This window comes from Chroicocephalus ridibundus, chromosome 1, assembly GCF_963924245.1.
Source record: "Chroicocephalus ridibundus chromosome 1, bChrRid1.1, whole genome shotgun sequence".
Lineage (NCBI taxonomy): Eukaryota > Metazoa > Chordata > Aves > Charadriiformes > Laridae > Chroicocephalus > Chroicocephalus ridibundus.
The window spans coordinates 219225580-219248924 of record NC_086284.1 but is presented as its reverse complement, the minus strand read 5'-3'; the positions used below and the strand labels follow the sequence as shown (position 1 = coordinate 219248924).

At 47.5% G+C, this 23345-nt stretch overlaps 1 protein-coding gene across 3 annotated transcripts in view; it reads right to left on the bottom strand.

The window, feature by feature from the left end:
- Positions 1–4511: 4511 nt before the first annotated feature.
- Positions 4512–23345, bottom strand: part of UBE2H (ubiquitin conjugating enzyme E2 H) — a 52970-nt gene continuing 34136 nt past the window's right edge. For 2 of the 3 annotated variants that reach the window (XM_063323758.1, XM_063323761.1), the window contains 4 exons: positions 16757–16796; positions 15996–16048; positions 11549–11677; positions 4512–5432 (listed from right to left, as the gene is read on the bottom strand). In XM_063323758.1, the coding sequence (XP_063179828.1) occupies positions 5308–5432; positions 11549–11677; positions 15996–16048; positions 16757–16796 (347 nt within the window). In that variant the 3' untranslated portion in view covers positions 4512–5307. Of the gene's footprint in view, positions 5433–11548; positions 11678–15995; positions 16049–16756; positions 16797–19113; positions 22255–23345 lie in introns of those variants that run through there. The other variant, XM_063323760.1, reaches the window with a different exon arrangement.

Sequence of the window (23345 nt, the reverse complement as noted above, 5' to 3'; positions counted from 1 at the left end):
ATGGATGGATGGATGGATGGATGGATGGATGGAGGCATTTGGCACCCAGGGGACAGTGGGGACAGAGCAGCGATGGGGCCACAGCCAGGGGACAGGGAGAGAACCCATCACCGGGGCCAGCTCTGCCCTGTACTGGGCAGAGTGGGAGGCTACTGGTGTGGCACGGGGGCCACCTGCTGGGGAGAGGGGACAGTGCCACCCCCAGCTGGCCCTAAAAGCTCCCCTAGAAGGTGGGGGGGGACAAAGCACTGGGGGTATAAAGGTGTCCCCCGTCTTCCCTGCTCCCTCCCCGGGGGGGGGCAGAGCCCAGAGGGCTGGTGGCCCCAGGAGGTGGCATTGGGACAGGGTGTCCCCCCGTCGTCCCCCCCCGCCCCCGCACCCAGCATCACCCGAAGGTGCTCAGGGCTGCCAGGCTGGGTGCTGGCAGCAGGTGGCACTGGCATGACACGGACCCAGCACCCTGTCCCCAAGCTGGGTCCTACGGGTGACAAACAGCCCCGGCTGGAGCAAGGGAAGGTTGTGGGGAGGAGGAGGATGGAGAGGAAGGTCTCGCTCAGCTCCGGCGAAGCTGGGACAGCAGCTGCAGCAAGTTAAACCAGGATGAAGAGAAGCGACATGTCCAGGCTGTTGTCCCCTCGCCCTGGCTCACCCAGCCTGGGGGGGGGTCCTCAAACTGCTCCCGCTCCTGGTCGCATCCCCTGTACGCATTATCCCAAATCCCACATAATATCAAGCCAAAAATATGCATGATTATATGGAAAACAGCCACCTCTTCCATAATTAGCAGCCCAGGACACCAAACACGACTCCCACGATGGCTGCGGCATCTCAGGCAGCGTTACCTGTAACGACTTGTCCTGCTGCAAGAAGAGACCTCAAAAGAAATCGCACCCTACGAGGCTGCGCAGGTGGAGGGACAGGGCAGGATGGATGTCCCCATGGCCACACTGATCCCTCACTTCCAGCCCAAGACCCTAAAAATCAGCTTCGGTGCTGTGGCCGCCGTCACTGGGCGCGAAAGGACATCACCCAGCCCCTTGCAAACAGCTGGAGAAGGAGCCGGCTACCCCAAGCACTACCATCGGCGCGTTGGGTGTGCACAACCACCTCTGCTTCCACCTCCAGCAGGTCACCTCCAGGCAGAAGATGTCCTGGAACGGCCTTGATCTGGCATGGATGGGCCATGGGTGAAGACCTGGTGGGACGTCGAGTCAATGTCGCAAGGCCCAGGGTCTTTCCTGCAAGACCAAGCCCTCCGCGATCAAGCACCAGGCAAGCTTCAAGGTATATACATATTTTATTTTAAAAAAAGTTTACAGTTCTTTAATTATACACAACTATTGGAGAGGTTATACTCTTGGAGAAGAGGCATTTTGTCAGGGTGGCAGATGTGCCCACTACATCAACAACGCAAGAAAGAGAGGAGGAAAAAGAAAAATAATAATAATAATAATAATAAAGAGCTGACTCAAACAAAGGGCAAAACACCCCTGATCTCTTCAAGTATCACACGATAGGTACCAAACACAGGCAGTAAAATCATGGCCATTTCTCATGCTGCAAACACCCCTGCTAAAGTGCCAGCAGAACTTGGACGAGCGAAAAAAGAAGCAAAAAAAATTAAAAAGAGAAAATTGTCAAAACACCTCCCAGCCTTCCCCGACGGTCTGCCAGGAGGGTCCCTGCCGAGGGATGACACCCGCCGGGGACAAGAAAGGGACCTCTGTCTCTCCAGCATGCGTCGAGGGATGGGTAGACACGGGAAGGAGAGAGAGATGGGTTGGGGTTCAACCATGGAGGCAGGAGGACGAGCCCGTGCCATATCGGGCCGATGGCAAAGCTCTGCTCCAGCCTGTGTCCGCGCCGGCATCCTTCTGCCTCTGCCAAATCAATCCGTGTCTCAGGAAAAACTCGTCACGGAGGGTCACCGACCGGCCCCGAGGCACCAGGCGCCACCATCGAGGGACACGACCGCTCGGCCTTTCACGTCACGCAAAAACCTCGACGGCAAAAGGGAGAGATTACGGGAAGAGAAGCCAAAGGTTGTTTCCAAACCAGCGCCCAGGGGCTGCGTCAAGTTTTGGTATTGGCGGGGGGGGACACGACTCAACCCGGGGTCGTCACGGGCTGGCGGAGAAACTCCTGTCACCCTGACAGGGCACAAGGTGACACCAACAGTGTTTTCTGAACAAAAAAAGCCAAAACGAACGCACCCTCAAGATGACCAAAAAAAAAAAAAAAAAAGAAAAAAAAAAAAGAGCAATCTTGCTTCAGTATGGCTCCACCTTTTCTTCCAGACTACGTAGGCGTAGTTGTATTTACAAACTGTTTGGGGAGAGAAGTTTCTTTTGGGAGAAGAAGGGAGATTTGGGATTAAAAAAAAAAAATAATAAAAAAAAAATGACGGAGGGGAAGCAGCAGAGGGGTGCACGGCCTCCAGGAGCAGGCGCTCCCCACCCGCAGAGCGCACCCCCCTCCACCTCAGCCCCCAAGGAGCATCTTTACTCTTTACATACATTTTTCGGCAGCCGGGGTTTTCCTCCCCCGCCTCTGCCGGGGCGGTGAGTTTTGCCACAGCTCGGGAGCGTCGGGGACACACGTTTTCGTGGCTCTAGACCCGTCGAGCCCCCGGCCCACACAGCCGGGACAAGCTCCAGGAGCCCCGGGGCAGGAGCTGGCCCTGGCAAGCTGCGGCTTTACCAGTATTTTGGGGGTTTTTTTTTGGGAATCCCTGTTAAGCAGAACACACCTTTCACAAAAGGAAGGGGGAAACGCGCGAGCGGTTGGATGCCCTAAATCCGAGTTAGGGGATGGAGCGACGGGGGAAGAAAAAAAAACCTGCAAAGGAAGGGGGGGATGAGGTAATTAGAACACTATTTTTATACAATATTGAAAAAATACAAATTTTTATTGTGATTTTTCTGGGTTTTTTTTTTTCCCGGCTTTTTTTTTTTTTCCTTTTTTTTTTTTTTTTTTTTTTTTTTTAAATCTTTTTTTTAAACTGATATCACCACCCAGCACTTAACTCTACTCCTAAGTAGCACCTACAGTAAAGGTTATAGCACAAGCAAACTGCTAGGTCAGCAGGTAAGCAAGTTAAACAGTGCCAGCAAAACGTGGCCCCTCCCTCCCCAAAGTAATGAGAAAAACAGCGTGCTAGATAAGAGTTAAGTACACCATTACATGTTAAATAGTTAATATTACCCTTCCGACAAGCCACAAATGCTAGATAGAGAACTTCAGCACAGTCACTAGCCACAGCCCTAACATCACTGCTTTAAAATTAAAAAAAAATAAAAAATAAAACAAAAACAAAAAAAAAAGGGGGGGGGGAAAGGAGAGGAAAAACCTTTGCTTCATGCCCGTAATTAACATAAAGGAAATTCTTTGTATATTTTTATTAAGGAAAATCATGCTAAAGCAAAGTGGTACTTGACGAGGTTGGTTTTGTCTTCCCCCCTCCCTCCCTCCCTCCCCCCCCCCCAAAAAAAAAGCAAAAAAATAAATTGATTGTGCTTTATGAATTAGAAACAGGATTGTTAACCTCCCAAACCCCAACGACTCAAAACTTGGTGGCATTTCTAAAGACAAAAAACCCCCCCCAAACAATTCTGGGAAAATGGCAAATGTACCAGTCTGACATTCAAGACTCTGCGCCAGAGTTGCTCAGGGCGGGTTGATTTTTTCCGCGCGCTGTCCTGTAGGTTGCACCACAAATTAAAACATCTTGTCCAAACCCCTCCGGAAATCCCAAAAGAATACAGCAGGTAACATTCAGCTTTAAAAATCCATCTTAGTTTGAATCTCCAACGCACAATTATCCAAATTCAAGTATACCAGCATCCCAGGTAGACATTTACTCTATTAGGTTTCATAGCATTAAAACGAACAAAACAAAAAAAAAATAGAAAAAAAAAAATCTCAGCTTGTTGAGACACCAGGAGAAATCAAACGTTTCAATTCAGAAGCATCCTGGAAAAAAACCCAACAAAACCCCAACAAAACAAAACAGAGCAGATTCACTTGCTTCCTCAAGTGGTGCTTTTAGGCTTTTTTTTTTTTTTATTCATCTCAATTTTTTTTTTTTTTTTCTAGATCATATTCTTTGTTAACTTTTTAAGAAATTTTAATCCTGTTGTACACACACAAGCAGATGGCTACCAAGCTGGTGCAGGAGGGGGAGGAAAAAAAAGGGAAAATAAAATCAGTGCCGATGGATTCGTGGACTACAGCCAATGGGCCAATCTTCGTTGGATCGGAAGCTCTCAGCAAGGCTAATCCATCTGGCGAGAGGACCCTCTTAGGAGATGGCGAGTGTTTGCGAGGTGTTTAACCATACTTCAAGCGAGAGAAAAAAGGAAAAAAAAAAAAAAACAGAAAACAAAAAAACAAAGCAAACTCGAAGCCATTAAAGGGCAGCAGTTTCAAAACTATGACAAAGTAGGAGTTTGACTTCGCATGTGCTCCAGCTAAATCAAAGCACTGTTCAGGGAGCATCGTTTGTAGTTTGGTTTTTGTTTTTTTTTTGTTTTGTTTTGCTTTTTTTTTTCCTCCCAAAAAGGGGAACAGCTCGTAATCCAGACCGAGAAAGTGAACAACATCCAGATGAAGGCGTTCAAAAGTCCCAAAAGCAAATAGACCAGTGGTTGTCAGTCCCTACAGTTCAGAAGGGCAGGCAGGAGTCCACATATAAAAACGGACTTAAAATCCAAGTCAAAATTTTTAAGCTTCAATGCTCTGAATAGCTCCATGCATTTGTACTGTTTGTTTTTATTATTTTATTTCTTTAAATGTGACTCCACGTAAAATACGATCAGCAAGGTTGACCTGAAGGAGCACCTTTTATTCCACTGTTCTGATCTACACGGTTAGTATATCATCCCCCAGATTTTAGACTTTGCGAAAACGCTGTTCCACGTTAAGCATCCAAGGTGGCGTCTTTGGAAACATCGATACGAAAGCAAACATCTTTGCTAACTCCCTACCTACCAGGGCAGCTGTTTTAGCTGACAGTTCAGTAGCACACAAGTTGACTTGGCCAAATGGAATTTGAATGCATGCATTCGGGCTGCATATTGCTACCAAAATGGAATGTGGGAATATGCTATGCACCTCGGGTTCGAGAAATGACCAAGAAAAAAAAAAATCAAGATCTAAAGGGTGATATATATATATATATCAATGCTATTATTCATAAAAACCTTGTTTAGTAATAAAAAAAATTGCTTTGTTTAAATATGAATATTATAGTCTGCTTCTCATGGTTAGGAAATTAGAGTCTCTCTGAAAAGCAGGTTGCCTCTTCTACTACAACTCCATATCCTGAGCCTCATCTTCAGAGAAGTCGGACATGGAGCTCTCGGACGAGCTGTCCCCGGTGCCTTCTTCCTGTTCTTTTAGTGCTTCTTCTGTTGCATATTTCTGAATGTATTCTGTGCGTGAGAGAAAAGAAAAGACGTATAAGCGGCGCATATTCAACAGTGAGAGGATGAGTGAACTCTGACTAACGGCTGGTCGGGTCACATCTTGTTTGCTAAGTCATAATTCTCAGACCAAAGGCTAACCATTGCCTAACAACGTAAAACAGCTGATGGAGACCTTAGAGACATGCGAGACCCTTGAAAACAAGTACGATCCCTAGGTTCCTATGTCAGCATCACACACACTCGTAGCTGGAAACAACCTAAGTCCTCCCCAGTACGGTGCATCTCACTTAATAGGGCAGGATTTGATTTAACACCAAAACAGGAGCTACCGTGGTGACCTAGAGAACAAGCCTAAAAGCCACCCAGATGTCACCATTATACAGCCTGACTTTAAGAAATAAAGGTTTGAGAGTTCAACCCGACAGCACAGAACAACCATCACTGAAGCCAAGCTGAGAGTCAGACCAAGCTTCCAGACTAAACTCTGTACAAGCAGAGCGTAAAGGATGGACAGAAAAAGCAGAGCAGAAGACTATGGCAGGAATAGCTGCTGCTTTGGTTTTTTTTTTTTTTTTTTTTTAAATAAAAAGATCCCTTTCCCAACCTTCAAATAAACACAGGTTTGCCCCGGGCTCTGTTTTCAAAGCACAACTCCTGCAACCTGCTTCGCGTCAGACAGCAGCCGTAGGATTAGCTGAGAAGGACCCGCAGGGAGCCCTCCGCGGGGAGGAGGGCCACCACACTGCAGGCGACCGATGGAAACCATGTCTCACAGCGGGGTCCAAACCACACCGGCTCGAGGGCACCCAGCTCAACACCTTGAACTTCAGCCAGGAGCAAAGCAGGAAGCTGTACAGCAAGCAGGAAAACTGGTTGACTGGGATTCCTGCAGGCAGGTAAAGTAACTGCTGCCAACAGTGGCTCGTGCGGCTTCCACGGTCACCTCCGTGCAGAGGGACAGAACAAAAAGGCAACACAAGGAGTCTGGAATCCCTTTCCTTCCCTTGCGGCTGCAGGAGGCTCCCGCAGTGGCCCCTCTGAGATCCAAGAGCCTATTCCTTACACGCGTGCAGGTCCGCAGAACGGAGCAGGGGTCAAAGTCTGGCACAAAACTGGGCTGAAGAAGGGGCGCTCAGCCTCAGCGTCGAGTCTTCCTCTTGTTTATCTCCTCTTTTCCACCTCACCCTGAAAAAGTAGCTTCATGGTATGAAGAAGTGATGTAACCTCAGTATCCCAACAGCACACCCTCCACACCGCAGGTCACGGACTTCAGGGAGGAGAGGGGTGTCGTACTCATGTTGCCGTTGGGGAATTTCAGTTGCAAACTCATCATCTTTCCACATACGAAGGTACTAAAATACAACAAAGCCTCCTCCAAACAGCAATAATTAAAAAACAGAAGAAAGAGGGAACACCACCCTCTCTTTGTGCTCCAAGATGAGCCTGAAGTGTGAATGTCACATCCCAGTCCAGCCGCTGTCCCAACTGTATGTTCCTTCATTCCTCCCAGAGAATGAGGAGCACAGGGAGCATCTCTCCTCGAGGAGCACGGATCACTGCTTTTTATTCTGTACCATGTCGGCAGGTGGATGCACCGACAAAGCCATGGGAGGACGCGTCTAATGCCAGATAACCGAGTGCTACAACACCAATTTTTAAAGACTGTGCTTTGCAGAGCCTGGCTGTTCTTAAAGACGTCCCTCCTCCCCTCCTCCCTTCCATCCTTCAGCCTGCTGGAAGGGAAAATACTCAGCAAGTCTTCATCATTGTGGTTTTTTCCCCCCACATTTCTGGATCTGACATAGGGACACGGGGCCCAAACATGTTACTCCAAGTTCAGGAGCAGGGTATGGGCAGAGCAACCCAAAGCCAAGACTTTCTGGTGGAATTCCCAGGATGGAGCAACTGGTGGCCTTGGCAGACCTGCGCCGCCCTGGAAAAGCTGTGAGAGCTGGCTGGGACGGTGCTTCTGAGCCCGGTTTGCTTCAGCTTCTCCGTCTCATGACGCACGCAGCTTCAGTCTAACTGTTTAATGTACATTATTAACCTGCTCACTCGGCCTACAGAAGCAGCTGTTCAAATCCGTTTTACAAGAACTTGTTAAGAGCTGATAAAGTATTGAAGGCAGCTATGTAAACACCGGGAAGCACGGAGCGCTCAAGGTCTCCGATTGCCCGCAGGCTGCTGGAGCCCACGTAGCATCAACGGAAAAGCAGCCTTGTGCTTCATCCTCAGGTCCTGGCCACTGAGAACACCCCCTTCTTGGAAGGTCCTCATGTCACCATGGAGCCTAGGCCTTGCCTGATCATGTCTCCTGCCTGTACCAGAGAACAGGAGCTGCAGAGCTTGGTGCAGGGACCATCTCCCAGAAGAGGTGGACGCTGCAAAGTGAGAAGAATCGGTGCGACAGCCCTCACAATTTAAAGATGAGAGGGACCCAAAAAAGCAGCGTGTCTTCGGAGAATTTGCACAGAAAGGTGGGTTTGGCAGCAGATGACAAGGAGAGCTAAGGAGATGGGACGCCAACATGCCGTATCCTTGCAGCGGCTACTCCCTTCCCATGGCTTTCCAAGAATTAATCTCTCTGGAAAAGGAACGTTTACCCAGAGAAGTTGTTATTCCTTGCACAATCCAGCAAAGGGAACCCAAGTTCCTTTGCTCTAAGACTTTGGATGTCCTTTGAATGACAAAGGCAACCCCCTACTGGGCGCCTTAGAAATACATTCCCTCTACTGTAGCTGCCTCAGAAGTCCCCAAACACATCAGCCACAAGCCAGTGACCATGGCAGGACAGGAGGCCAGTAGCGCTTCTTCACTGACTACTTCAAGCGCTCTCTGGGCCACTGGAGATTCGGACATGGGAGCCACTGTTTCTTACTGTTGGAAAAGGCTTGCTTGAGCCCAAGCTAAAACACAACTTGAAGCACTTCAAACTTAAAATGCCACCTTCTACCCTGGAAAGCTACCAAGCCCCTGGGTTGGGTTTTTCTGCAGGTTTAATCTGGGAAAGATCAAACTTCCAGGGAGCTTCTGTGCTGAATGCTGTACTGAACTTGGATCTTCAGTCTATTACGGGAAGAAAATGGCAACATCTAAAAAATACTGACAGTCTTCCACTGAAGCCTGTTCACATCAAGAAGAGAAAGACTTGATCCATCCATTCTGAAACCCTGGAGCAACGAGAACAAGATGTGGTTGCGCCCTGTGGCTGGTACGTGCCTGTGAGCCATACCGGTGTTTCAAAGGACTCTACTGGAACTTCAGAGCTGACACATGGGATGGGAGAACTGCTCCCAGGGATGTCTTCTGCTCGCCGCAAACACTCAACCTGCCCCCCAGTACCCTTCAGCTGCTGTTACTCACCACCGCCACCCTCTCAAAAGAAGTCTTCATATTAGATCTACCACAGAGAAAGAAAAGCAGCACGCGGTGGAGTTAAGCACCAGTTCCCGACAGCTCAACACAAGCAGATGTCGAGCCATTTTTACGTATCTGAAGCCCACCCTTTGTTTTTTTGCCAGAGATCAGGCAAGCCATTGCACCAAGGACTGTCAAGGAGATCTTAAAGGAGCTCTTGGCTCTGTGTGCATGAACTACTTGATCTAACTGAAAGCTCTAATGCAAAGAATCGCACTTTCCAGCTGCGCATTGGTAACATTAATGGACGTTTACACGTTCCACAATAGATCCTCACTCGTTTGGGTCTCATACCAAAAATTACAGGAACTACAAATCTTGGGCCACATCTCTAAGCCTACACCCATCTCTTCGCTACTGCTATGTCAAACAACTGTTCTGTGCACTCATCACTAAAAAATGAAGAAAAGCAGCAATAAATTATGTATCTGCACTACTGAGTTTCCCAGAGCAGAGAAGCTGCTACAATCCATTGCATCAATTTTAACATGTCCAAGGCTATTTTTAAAAACGCTACAGTATGAAGAATGACAGTGTTTAGCTCTATCTTATACTTGTCACGCAAGCCTGGGAAGAGACAGCAGAGGCAGGACCCTTGGGTATATGGAACATGAGACATGTTGCAAGCACTTAAAACTCCTTCCAGATCATCTTCACTGCCTGTACCTGGCTGTCGGGATGGAAACGAGGGAGCAGACTATCCCATTTAGCCTCCCTGAGGGATGTCCTCAGATCTTCCTCGGAGCACCTGCTGTTGGCTAGCATCAATTTTTTTTTATCCCCCCCCCCCCCGCCCCGCCAAGGGTGTATCTTTTTTTAATCCTATTTCATTAAAGCATAGAGGACACCCAAACTGCCCCCCGTGTCGGCCCTGGAGATTTTATCTGACAAACCATTTTGCCTGGAAGCTTGTTCATATGAAAAAACAGGCAACGGACTTCCAGATACTGAGGCAGGCCAGATCTGCAGGGTAGTTCTTACAATCCTGTCATGCAGCTGTCAGAGGAGTCAAGCAAAGTGGGCTGAACAACTCAGTATTTAAATCACAGCTTTGCTTGGCCTCATTTGTAGTTCCGCCCTCAAACAAAAATTGCAGCTGATGAAGAGTCATTTCGCATCAGAACAAAGTGACTCGAGGTTTAACCACTCCAGAGTGACGTGGCAGAGCTGATGGAAGGACTCCATCGCCAAATCCCACGTCTTTCCGGGATAACTGCACCCTCCGAACAAGAGCGAGCTTTCACGATGCTCCGTTAGGAAAGCTGCTACCCCACTTCCCACCGGGAAGACGATTAGATCGTGCCGCTCATGGAGGCTCTCCTTGCTGAACAGGCCCTGCAAATCTTTTCTGGCAGGGCTCCCACAGACAAACAAGTCTTACGGTTATTCAGTAACCAAAAAAGAAAAAAAAAAAAAAAGAAAAATAATCAGGTGGTCATGGTCTCTTAAAAACTTAGTTGAAGACCAAATCTGGGCCAAAGGCTGTAAATTTCCCACCACTGGATTAAATGCTGATTGTGTCCACTGGATAAAGGGAGATATAAAGTCCACGGCTTTGCCATAGGCTTCTCATGTCAGGAAACGCTGCCCTGCTCCTGTCTGCATGCAGCTGATTCCAGGGAAGGCAGAGCATGAATTTAAAGTGGAATTCTTTATTTTTTTTTTTTATTTCATTTCTTATGTTTACATAGTTCAATTTGGTCTCACATACCAGCTTGCTAGGACAGCCCTTCTGTCGCCAGACTTATCCAAAAATATTTGGGTCTCCTTACCAGCAGCCTTCCCTGATCCCAAGGAGGTACTGACTCCATTCCTCAGCCTTGTCTAACATGTCCTTCCAATCCTCCCAGGAGCAGACACACCAGTACCTTCACTGGCTCTGCCAGCACTCACCTACCCTCACCAGACACTGTTAATCTTTAGCCTGGGCTCCCCCAGCCGAGGTAAACACCTGTGACCACATCCTGCTCACTCTGATCACAGGATAAATCATTCTTTTCCTTTTTGAAGGCACCTTTGACACGTCAAAGTTCACAACCCCGTTGGGTCCTCCAGATTAAACTCCCCCAATTCTTTCCCCCTCTCCTCTTAAGACGCATCTTCAAGACCATCTGTCCTTGTTACACCCTGCCAGACTTTACAAGTTGGTCTGCAGCTTTCTTAAATGGTGGTCCCTGAACTGGGCGCAGCACTAGGAAGCCTCGTCTGGAGCAGGAAGTAGCAAGGAAGGATCACTTGGCATTTACAGAAAGTGCCTCCTCTGTCACAGTACAAAAGTGCTTTCTGCAACAGCATCACCACTGATTCCTTGATTGCTGCTCTCAGATAACTTTGCACAGAACTGCTAACAAGTCGCTTTCTATTCATAATTGTGCAACTGGATGTTCCCGTTTCAGTTTCGCACTTTTTCCGTGTCCCTTCTCTTCCGAATCGCTCCTCCGATTTCTCAAAATCATGTTGAATCCTAACCCAGTTCGCTTACAGCCTTCCCTGCTTAGGGTCTGCTCATGACTTAAAAATCCTGCCCCACATACTGCATGCGCCAGCTTTAGTCTTCAAGCAGCCGGAGTTCATCCACCCCTGACTTCAGATTACCCCAATTCAAAATTGACAGGGACCCTGTGATGGGGAAGAATGGGAACTGACACACAGGGTGGAATCACAGTAACGTCGCTCATTCCGCAATGTGTTATTTACACCCTTACCTTTAATTTTCTGTTTGTACTCTTCTGGTCGGTGGAGGTACATGGCTGCAGCGTCACCATTTAGAGGATCTATAGGGTTAGGATAGGCCAGCAGCTGGGGCAGGAACGATTCAAATATATTGGTGAGATCTGCAAGGGAAAGAACACAGTTGTTCATGTCCACAGACCTGGAGTCAGTCCGACTAATCATCCTGCAAGCGCCGGCACTGAAACAGCAGCACAAAGCTTCAAGAGCAAACACACTGAAACTCCGGGCACCAGGTAAAATGAAGGAAACGGCAGCAGGGAAAGCGCGTACAGGGCCGATAGGGAGCTTCTGCTGCTGCTGGAGGTGTGCTGCAGCTCCTCAGCTGACTGCACAAACTACTTGACATCCCAGCAACGTAGATATAGAGGTATCTGTGGGTTAAGCAAAGAAGTGGAAGGACACCATTGTCTTGTTTCCCACTGAGGCTCAGCCCTGGATGAAAAAAAAAAGGAAAAAAGAAAAACAAAGCACTGTGCTTCACCTCTCACTGAATTCTTCTCCTAATTCTGGCTCCTTCTATCACTAAACGTCTTACGCCACGTGACTAAATTGATGTATCTCAAGCACAAAGCATCTTCCAAAGCGCTTTAAATTATTATGTTAACAGAAAGAGCAACCAACAAGTCCCTCCTCCAACTCAAAACAATTCGCAGGATGTGAGGAGCTCGCATTAACACCTTGGTGCCAGTTGGCATCTGTCACTAAATAATCCACAACAGGAAACATACTTCTGGTGCCGATGAGTAATTGTGGATACACGAAACCCTCTTCCCACATCCCTGAGACGACAAGCAGTGGGGGTGTTCAGAAACAAGCCCTGTGCCATCATTCCTCCTCGGGACCTTCGGGAGGACCACGCACACCCACACAGAGCAGAGATTAAGCCCCCAGGGCAGGGCTTGCACCAGGTTTTGCCTCAGCCACTGGAGAGCTGCCGACACAGGCAGACCAGCAGTCATTGTATGGGGTCTTCTGTTGGGTTTCGTTTGTGAACATTCTGCGCTTCTTTTATCAGCATCCCCCTTTCCTCCCTAATTAAAGGGAGAGACTCCTTCCTGGTGGCAGAGAAATCCTGCCTGCGGATGAGCATCACCAAGCTCCTCTAGCATGGGTCCAAGCAGAGCTGTCAGAAGGGAAGCCCAACGCTCCCTAGGATCCCCCATGGGAGCAGTCAACCATCTCAACCTGCCTCTTACAGGAACAAGGCTGTGTGACTATTCCTGAGCCCAGCCATTGTCGAGCCTCATGGAGCTGCTAAATTCAACCAGATCTGACAGTGGGCAAGGACCTCAGAGCTGTTAACTTTCTAAAGATTCGTCAAAAATGGGTGGGCAGGTACAGGGAGAGATCTCCAAGTGCTCTCCCTGTGCAAATGGTTGCTGTGGCTCTGGGCTGCAGCCACAGAAAACCAGGCTCCAATTCCATCACCAGCAAAGATACAGCCTTGAAAGAGCTGCACAGTAGATCCAGGCAGAGCTTCACCACTGCCCCATGTTACAACCCCTGAGGATCTACCAATGGGTGTGCTTTCAGAGCTTCCTCGAGAGGATTAAAGGAGCCTCCAGGTTTTATCAGTTCTTCCCTCCTGCATCAACACATCCGGGACGTACAGACACTGTGCTATGGCTACTTCAGTCACCCCTTCAGCATAAACCCTGCTGAGCAAGAGGAAAGGCCGTGGCTTTACACACTCAGGGGCGTAGAGTTCATTATAGCTGATGCTGCACCACCCAACTGCAAAAAGCAATGGCATCGATGGCTATGGATAGCCATGGGCTGGGCTCTGCTATACAGAAGCTGTTGCCCCTTCTAATATTGGCTGAGGACAGGGACGAAGCGCTTCAGAGCGCACTCAGTGCCTTGACCAAATTTGCCATGGCTGGCACGCTGAGCGGCCAGATGCCACCAGCTGCTTTGGGGATGAAGCACAACAGCAACTGGAAGAAGAATCCTAATCCAAAAAGGGACGACAGAAACCAGTGAGAAAGCTCTATAAGAATATTTTCTGCCCTGGTAGTGGCTTGCCTTTGGTAAATCAGGTAAACCTCCCGGGGATTTGGTTCAGACACTGTCAGCAAGAAGCTGACTTTAGTTTGTGAAATCACCTGCTCCTGGGTGAAGTCTCTCCATGGATTAGGCTTAGATCAAGTATCTCTTGTGGCCATTAGACAACTAAACTCTAATGTAGGCTGAGCAAGCAGAGCCCTGGGAGGCCACCACAGCTCACAGGACACACTGCAGGGATTTTTCTTCTTTAAGACAACTCAGTGATTTCCCCTTTCTTCCAAATCTCCCAAAGCAGCATTGGCTTAGCAGGAACTAGTTGAATGTGTGCGGGAAGCCTAAGCACAGCGCTAGGGACTTGATACTTCATTAGGGAAGGAGAGGGAATTTAACCACAAGGTCCTCATGAATTTATTGGTAGCTATTCTGGGTCTCTTCCACCTTAGTTGCTCCTTGACTTATCTGACCCATATCCTCTGCCAGCGCAGGAGCACTCCGGTTTAAAGGGGTGACGCTCCAAACAACACAGATGTGCCGAGAGGCACCGGGAAATATTACTTCCCCCTTTTCATTTCACGTTCACAAATGGGCCACCCCCTTATTTCACACAAGGGGGCAAAGCCCTGGAAGCGAAGGGGTGATGTTGGCACTCCAGTGTTTGATGACTTCCGAGCGAAGGGGCAGAGCGAATGCAGGCACCCCAGTGTCCTCCCTGCAGCTGCAAGGCATGTGCAGCAAGGCAAGGGGCGTTTGCAATAAGATGACTGTCAAGCGATGCACTTTCTAATGCTAATTTTCACCCGTTACTGTGGAAGGTGCTCTGTACAGAATACACACCTGATACCTTCAAGTTGCCTAACACCCATCACTGATATCGCAAGCAAAAACGCAGAAGATTTTTGAAAGCCTGCTGTTATTAATACATCACAAGCATGGTAAATACCAAGCTGTTTTTTCTACCTTTACAAGCAACAACGATGACAAAAAAACCCAGCAGCACTCATTAGGAAACCTCTCACAGAAAACCTTCCCATGAAATTGGAAATAGTGCAGAAACCCCACGGTGGCCGTCTGTGAGAGCGTGCTGCAGAACGAGGAGGCTATCCATGCATGGCTTCCAAAGCAAACCCAAACTGCCAGAGCACAAAAACCAGCTCCACAGTTACACTGGAGCGATTTTCTTTTGTCCAGTCATCCCCACACTCCGCAGGTGGCATTTAAAGACTGGAACAGCAGCCCATGCTGCAACTGTCCTGGATTCTGCTGCCGACTCAACCGTGCAGGCTCATCCCCAGCAGAGGGCTTGGTTTGCTAATACGGCTTTAATTCCTCCGCCTCGCATCGGATCCTCCCAGGACACAAGAGCATCCTCTTCCTCCATTAGCAACACCACCTAGGTCACGGCTATGCTGATGTCTCACAACAAAGCCACGTGAAGTGTATGCCATGCAAGTACTAAATGAAGGCTTCAAGCATTCTGATGAGGAGTTAAAGTTCAACAAGTTGCTATAGCAATTTCCCACCTAGGATTCACCAAGTCTGGTATTTCCTTACAAATTGTCCTTGTGAGGAAAGGAAGGTGAAGTGGCTTGTCTCTCTAGCAACTGCTTCAAAGCTTCAACTTACATAGGCAAAATCAGTTTTTCGTGGAAGAATGTGAAGGATTTGATGTGTGCGTTCCCTGAATACTCTTCCACAAAGCATAATTGGAAGATCTGAAGAAGTTCACATTTTTAAAATGCAGCCAACCCAGACTAGATACTCAGCTGCATTCCTTTTAACAATTTCAGCTTTCCCTAAATGCTATTTTAATGGGTCTTCAGCTACCAGCTGATCTTTTTAGATCTCTAAAAAGGAGAGTCATAGCCAGAAAACAACCTAATGGGAAACCCAAAACTGCAGTACGCAGTGCAGTCATTAGATGCGATACCACCTCCTAGCCTGCAATGAAACAATGCTGCCATGACAAACAGGAATGGTTTCTGGTGCCATCTTCTGTAGAAGTGGGATCATAGCCTTGTGCGCAAAGAATACCAGCTCGAATGTACGTACGGAACATGGATGGGGCAGCTGGAACTAGGTTTCACTTTAGATACAGTCACTCCTCTCTTTCAATGCTGAATCATGGTGGGGTGCTGTTGTGCAGTTGCTTGGTATTGTCTGGCAACGAACTGAGTGATCCTTTGTGAGCTTTATGGAATATTTTTGCCTCTCTGGCAGACAGACAGCTTACGAAAGTATTTTCACATGAAAATCCTATTTTTCACGTGATCGTGGCTCAGTGAGGAGTCTAAAACTTCAGTTAAAAAAAAAAAAAGTTGGCGTAAGATCATCTGTCTCCAGCAAGCTGTGTTATGTTAACGCACCAAATATGGATGTTCACGTGATAAGCTTTCGGGGAAATGCCAAACTCACCGTAGAGAGCTGTCCAAGTTTGATTGATTACATCTAGACATACAGTTCCTGACCTGAAACATATGGAAAGGATGGAATTAAACACAGTCACACGCACAAATACTCTGGGGATTTAATGTAATCTATCCCCTCCCTTCCCCTGCCCTGCCTCTGCCCCACAGTTTCAGATAAGCTATGATTTACCCCTCTCTTGTGGTTAATAGAGGGGCAGCCTTTAACTACGTGAACCTTCGTACTCTGCACAAAAGAAAGTAAATTGGTGCCTTTACTGAATTAGTTGGTCCAAACGGAGCTCTGCTGGAGAGACTGAAGCATAGGTGGCTCCCCTTAACAATCTTAACTGAAATAAAGTGTGGCAAAACATCTTATGTCTTAAAGAATTTTAGTAGAGATGTGAACTCCAGCTAAAGAGGGAGCTACAGCGTAGCTGATTGCTGCTCCTTGTTTCTAGAAAGTCGGCACAATGCCAACGAGGAGGGGGACTGGCAACCTTGAATTTTTTTGTAAACGAAGCATGTTGCAATAAAACGACCCCATCTGCAAGAGGGTCTGCAGCACGCAGTTCTCCAGTCTTGTCCACAGCCTGAACTACTCCTGAAAGTTAGCTTGTGACAACATCTACTTCCATCAGATCCCTCTCTCGGGACTCTGACACTGATGAAAGCATTATTCAACTCATCAGCGTATTATTGTGAAGCCAAAATACAGTTACAATTAGACAAACTCCTTAGAAAAAAACCACACGCTAGGGATTTACTTACGCTTCGTCAATGTTGGGATGGAAAATTTTATTCATGAATCCTGCAAAGAGACACACTGGTAAATAGCAGAAAACAGCCAAAGATTTTTTTGTTTTTACAAGAGAAGTCTGGAATTTACTGAACAAGGACTCATCTCACTCATTTCAAAGAAAACCCAGCTTTAGCTATATATAGCTATGTAACCTTTAAAATACACAGGCAACATTCTGACCCTAGGGTCCTCCGTCATTCCCTCGAAATTCAGCAAAACCCTCTGCTTACAGCACAACCGTACCGCAAAGGTTTCGTGGTTCGGTATTATCTTGAAAACAACTGCCCGTCAGCACAATCAAACACCCACATCTGATGAAGTGTTTCTAAAAGCTGCAAGGATCTCTTGAATAAACTCTAAACGCAAAACTAAAGTTCAGCATTTGCTTTAAGATTATATTTTTTTAATGTCTTCCAGCGAAGATTTTCTATGAAGTTGCAACATTAGTCTACATTTATAAGCCATTCAGGGGCAGAGACTGGTGCAGAGAGCCAATACTTCAAGTTTCGCATCAATACAGCAATTCATTCATCAGTTGGTACCTCTGGTCTCCTAGAAAAGAAAACAGCTCAGACGCAAGGCCTAGAATAAGAAAGCTCATCTTGGCTTTGTCCACATTTCAGACTTCTAGATTTGACAGTGCTTTCTTTGTCCTGACTGGCAAATTAAATTATTTTTAAAAATCCTGTGGTTTCAAGACTTACGACATCACCGCAGAAGATGCCTCACACTTTAAAGACTGTATCTGATAGCTGTATCGAGGGTAAGCCGTGTTTTCCAGCCGCCTACTTTAACCTCAAGTTCAAGACAGACAGGACCTCAAAAAACACGCCCCTCTTCTCCCACCAATACAGTTTATAAAACAAAGATATTCCAGGAATTGTAACACATCATACTTCGCACCATAGCCTGTAGAAGTAAAGCCCGTCCACCCCAAAAGCAAAGCTTAGTGCTTCAGACAATGGCTGTGAGTGGATGCAGAATCCAGCTTCCAAACTCCTCCCTTTCCTTTCAATAGGAGGAACCCAAACACCTGGGTGCGGGACACGTCCCCAGCGCAGAATGGTCATGGAGCAGGGATCCAAAGCTGGGTTTTCCAGTTATTTCACTGCCAAATGGAGCCAGTATTCCTACACACTTCTGCTGGCTTGGCCAAATCATTTGGGCTCTGCCCAGCAGGGCTGCTGCAACCCTTCATCAGTCCCAGGTTAAGATACTTCCAGATCTTAGCACCGATTTTTTTCAGAAGGTAGAATAAAACCTTCTTTCCTCTGTTGCACTGCCATCCTGCAGCCTGTAAAGCCCTACGAACACTGCCCACATAGGAATTGCGCCTTTCTGCAATAAGCAGAAATCTACTTTAGCTAATAGCGATTATTCCTCCTGACAGAGGTCTATGTTTATAAAAACGAGTAAGAAATTTAGGTCTGGGATATTGACTCAATCCATTTAAAAAGCTCCTTCCGGGACTCAAAGCACACAGGTATTTTCTCTCCAGAGCAGTCCAAGATGTGTAGAAACACGTCACTGTTTACCGTTCAGCAAATCCTCCACCTTCACCGCCTTTATCGAGCTACACCAGGTGAGGCACTGCAGTAGCGCTGGTGTACCATGTCTGCCCAAACAAGGAGCGACCACAATTTGAGTGACAGCATGGCTCCCATCTGGGCTAAGAGCTGACATATGGATTTAACTCCCTTTTTTTCCACGTATTATGACACAAAAATAATTTCATGTTTACTTGTACTGCTCGGATTTTGCATAAATACAACGCAAGGTTGAAATGATGCCCGAAGCCAGAACAATCTCTAAAAGAAGAACTGGGAACTGCATAAACAACTCCACGCTAACAAGTGTCTTTCAGGAATACTTTGCCATGCTTTAGCTTGAAAAACTGAAGCAGGCTTAAAAAGGGAAGCCATAGCTCCATCAAATATTTACGTTATGGCAGCTCTCACAGGTTTAAATCAGGTCACGGATCCATTATGCCGGCACTGGAGAGCTGCAGCGAGCACCAATCCTGATTCTAAATCTCGTCTCTCTCTTAGGGGGGGAAAAAAAGAGTTAAGATTCTGATAAAGCAGAATAGAGGAGAGGATGGGGAAGACACCAGGTAACAAGAATAGGATGGTAATGTGTAAACCTGCTGAATTAAACACTCTTTGTTCTGGTATCTGGGGCACAGGCTGACTCTCTTTAACCCATCTAGATGCACGCATCCCTCTGCCTTCTCTTATTTTGGTTTTCTGAGCATCTCACCTATTTCCTAGGACCTTCTACCACAGCCACGTGCAGCTGGTTGGACAAGGGTGTGCTGCAAACCCACCTGTAAGGTTTTGGTCAATTCTTCATACACACACTTCAGCATTTAAGCTGCCCTTGATGTCCAGGGAGAAGAGATTAAGGTTGTCTGCGCAAGCAGCTCCTGTGCTAGAGATCTGTAATTCTTCCCTGTGATCTTTGCATTCATCCAGGCAAGGAACAATCCCTTCTTTCACACTGTCCTTGGTCTCAAGCTTTGCAAATGAAAGAGTTGTTCTTCAAGAAAGAACACAAACATCCTCTTCCCGCACTCCTTGTTTTCCAGGTTGTTGCAATTCTTCAAGGTCCTCCCAGTCTCGTTCTCCTACGGACACAAACTGCCCAGGCCCAGAGCAACTCTGTTCAACGTTTTTCCTTTTCTTGACCCAGAAAGAAGCTCAAACCTATTATCTCCTCCTCTATTTGAAATGTCAAGTCACCTGCAGTGATAAAGCACCAATATTCCTCCAATAAGTCAGTATGACTCGCTCTGTATTTATTTCTCCAAATACAAAAGACAAAGCAAGCATAAGCACCCAGGTAAAAATGAAATTCCAATTTAAAGAGGAAGTCAGGAGTAAAAAAAGATCTCCCAAGCCGGCATAAACATTGGGGCAGGCTTACTGCCATAGTCTTGAACACGGCACACCCCAACTAATACACTGCGCAGAACTCAAGGTGAGCGCTCCGCCAAGAGTACCAAGGGACAGGCTCTTGATTTTGGGTTCTCACCACAGCCTGCAGCACGAAGCCAAAGTCACAGCCTGAGCAGTCGTGATTCTGTGTACGGGACTGGCTGCAAACAATTTAACATTTTAAAACGATATTCACATTGAACCTTGGAATAACCAACGCTTAGGAAGAATTCGAGCAGCAGAGTGGCTGCAGTCCACACGCCATAAAGGACAGCAAGATCCAGGCTTGTCTTTGAAAGTAAAGCAGGACTGCCTAAAATCTGTATGGACAAAAAGCCTTTCCTTTGGGTGACAACAGAAAAAAACCTGTACATCCACAAAGGAGTTACACAATAGAGAGAGACACATCTGTTCCGATACTGGAAGATGCTGAGACCAATATGCAGATGCTGACCTTCAAAAATGCTGGTAGTTCAGCAATAGCCCTGGAGTAATCGCTCCTTGGGTCGACAAAATCTTTGAAGAGAAGCACATTTTTAAATTAAAAATCAGCTAACTGAAAGGCTGTCAATCTTCCTCGACGCTGGAAACACAAGAACATTCATAAAGCTCCAGCAGCTGGACATATTCCAGCATTAAATGAAGTTCTCTCACTGCGTGCACGCACCAACCATGGACGGGTCTGAACTTCCAGGCCACAGACTCACAGTTTGGTCCAAGCGGTCACTCCGAGGATGGGGCCCTGTGGCTGGACGAGAGCTGAACGTGGTCTCCAGGTGAGCAAAACCGCAGTGGAGAACCAGGGAGGAATTTCACACTTATGCTGATGTCAGCGTCTCTCTTGAACAACTGCAGATTAAAGCTCCCAAGAAAGGGCTAGAAGGCACTGCCGGCACCAACGGGCTGTCGCGAGCTGTTCTGCCAGCAAGTTCTCCTCCAAGAGGTAGATCCCAAATCCCTGGATAACTTGGGGAGTACTGAGGACTCTCAAGGGACCTCTGGTTGTCCTGTGGAGCCTCTAGGCAGAAAACTCCTGCAAGAGGCTGTTCCGCATCGATTGCTCCCCTATCACTATGCCTATAGGGCTGGACTGTGATCTAAAAAACATCCCCTACCTTGGTAGAGCCCTCATCTACCCTTCAGGCACAAAAGGACTCGAAACTTGGAGATAAGACGGATCAGAAACCTAGGCTGGAGACTGTCTCCTCGCTCTTTTCACAGCTCCACAGCGGAAGAAAGCTTCCTGTACCTCCTGGTGCTTCTCCTCCAAGTCAGGAACCGGCTGCAATCCAGCAAGCGGCGCTTCAAAAGGTGGTCAGTTGTTTATCTGAGCTCAAAGTACAGCCAGCTGAGCTGGTAGGTTAGGTGAGACGTCCCCAAAAGAGACTTTTTTTCCCCCCCGCAGCACAGCTCTTCAAAGCGATGCCGGTGCTGCTAGCCCTGGTGAAACATGCAGGAAGGAGGCAAAGCAGCACGCCAGCAAACACAGCACATCCCAGCCTCCCGGCTTCGCGTCTTCTTGCGAAGAGTCAGCTGCACGGCTGACCCATACCAGCGATAACTGTAAGAGGACTTCCCACCGTCTCTGGGGAACGTGCCAGAGGGGAGCTAATTTATATCCACTTACCCATCCCAAACTAACCACTGCTTGCCCACGTGTCGGCTCTCTTTGCTCATAAAATAAGGCCAGCTGGACACTTCTCTACCTGAACAACTGTGACAGCAGATTCCACCATGGTGCCAAACAAAGAGCCAACCGGACAAGTGTGTATGAGCACTCCTGACTTCCCAGTGCAGTGAGACCGTCAAGCCTCAAAGTTTTATTTTTAATGAGAGATTAAGGCCAAATCAGGAAACGGTTCAGACTGCCTGGCTGACGAGGTGGGAAGGGTGGCTACAGTCTCTCTGAAGCAGGATGCAGCGAGTTTTAAATCCCACACCAAATCAAGGTGGCTTGGGTGACCACCCAAGGCTTGGGGCAGAACTATGTGCACAGAGATCAGCACGCAAGAGCTTATGTACAGCACAGAGAGGTCAAGAGCAGTGTTTTTTCCTCCGCTTTTTTTAACCACTGGACAACCTACCTAATGGAAAAAGATCTCCCAAGTACTCCTGCAGTGTTGCCAAACAGCCAGATAAGATTAGTCTAAACAAGGTTTATTACTCCCCCCCCCCCAAACGTCCAAAAGCCTGCAAGGGAACATGTTTGGGTTTTTTTATTTTTAAAACCACATTGCACTCATTTCAGGCACTACCTTCTTGTGTAACTGATCACGAGCCCGCCGTGCACCACGGGTTGAGAAACCGTGGTAGGAGACGGGGGAGAGGGCAGGAGAGCAAGACCTCTGCCCCGGTCCTCAGCTTAGTACCTATTCGAAACGGGTTCAAGTTACGTCAGGGGAGGTTTAGATTGGATATTAGGAAACATTTTTTCACTGAAAGGGTTATTAAACATTGGAATAGGCTGCCCAGGGAGGTGGTGGATTCACCATCCCTGGAGGTGTTTAAAAAAAGGGTAGATGGGGCACTGAGGGACATGGTTTAGAAGTGGCTCTTGTCAGGGTAGGCTAAAGGTTGGACTCGATGATCTTAAAGGTCCCTTCCAACCTCAACAATTCTATGACTCCCCTCTGCAGACTGGGACAGCTGGTTTAGCGCGTGGCTGTTCCCCATTTGAAGGGCACAGGATCTGCCCACCTGGGAGGTGCGTACCTTGTCTGGCACTCTCAGGTCAGTAAGCTCTCACCGGCAAAGGCAAGGATTTCTTTCTTATGAAATTTGGAGGTTAGGAGCCCATTCAGAGCACTAACAACCGAGTCAAATATAACACTGTGCACTCACTGTGGAGGCATTCACTGCACGGTGGTGGCGTGCGGTGCTGCGTAACGTCAGCTTGCTAACAGCAGAAGTAGAACAGTTTATATTACCATACTCAAATTCTAGTAGCTTTTCAAAACAATACCATAAATAATTCTGCGGCAGCTTCACAAGGGAAAGATAAGGACAGAAAAATATGGCTGTAGCTGATGGAGAGTAGTGGCAGAGCTCTCAACTCTGGACCTCGTGCTCAGTGTGAATCGCCGAGTGGTCCTTCGTGGAAGCAAAAAGCAGTATCCACAAGCTTAGAGACTGGTGCTAAGAGCAGCAATCTCTGGAAAAAATGCAGAACTAACACAAAGCAATTGCCCAATATCTCACTGCTTAGGTGCACCATCACCTGATGCCCAGGCTTCAGAGACTGGCACAGAAGGCAGTGAATCTGTGCCAAGTCAGGCTGAAAACACCTACCCCATTTTGTCAGTCTGTTCTCATTCTCCGACTGTAGCAGGGAATCTGCAGAGGGCGCACAGTTGTGCGTCAGACCAGAGCGGAGACAGGGGTACAAATTACCTTTAGGTGTCTCGTCTTTCCCCTCAGACAAAGCTAAGCGCATTTGAAAGAACAAGCATTTTCACGTCCCTTATAGGTCAGAATAAGGATCAACACACACGGGGAAGAGCAAGCTCAGAATGGTCACAGGCGATAAGTGACTCATGAAATTCTAAGTAGCAAAACGTAAGGCAATCCAGAGAGGAGCTGAAAGTAAAAATAGCAGCTGCAGTTAAAAAGAAAAATTAAGCAT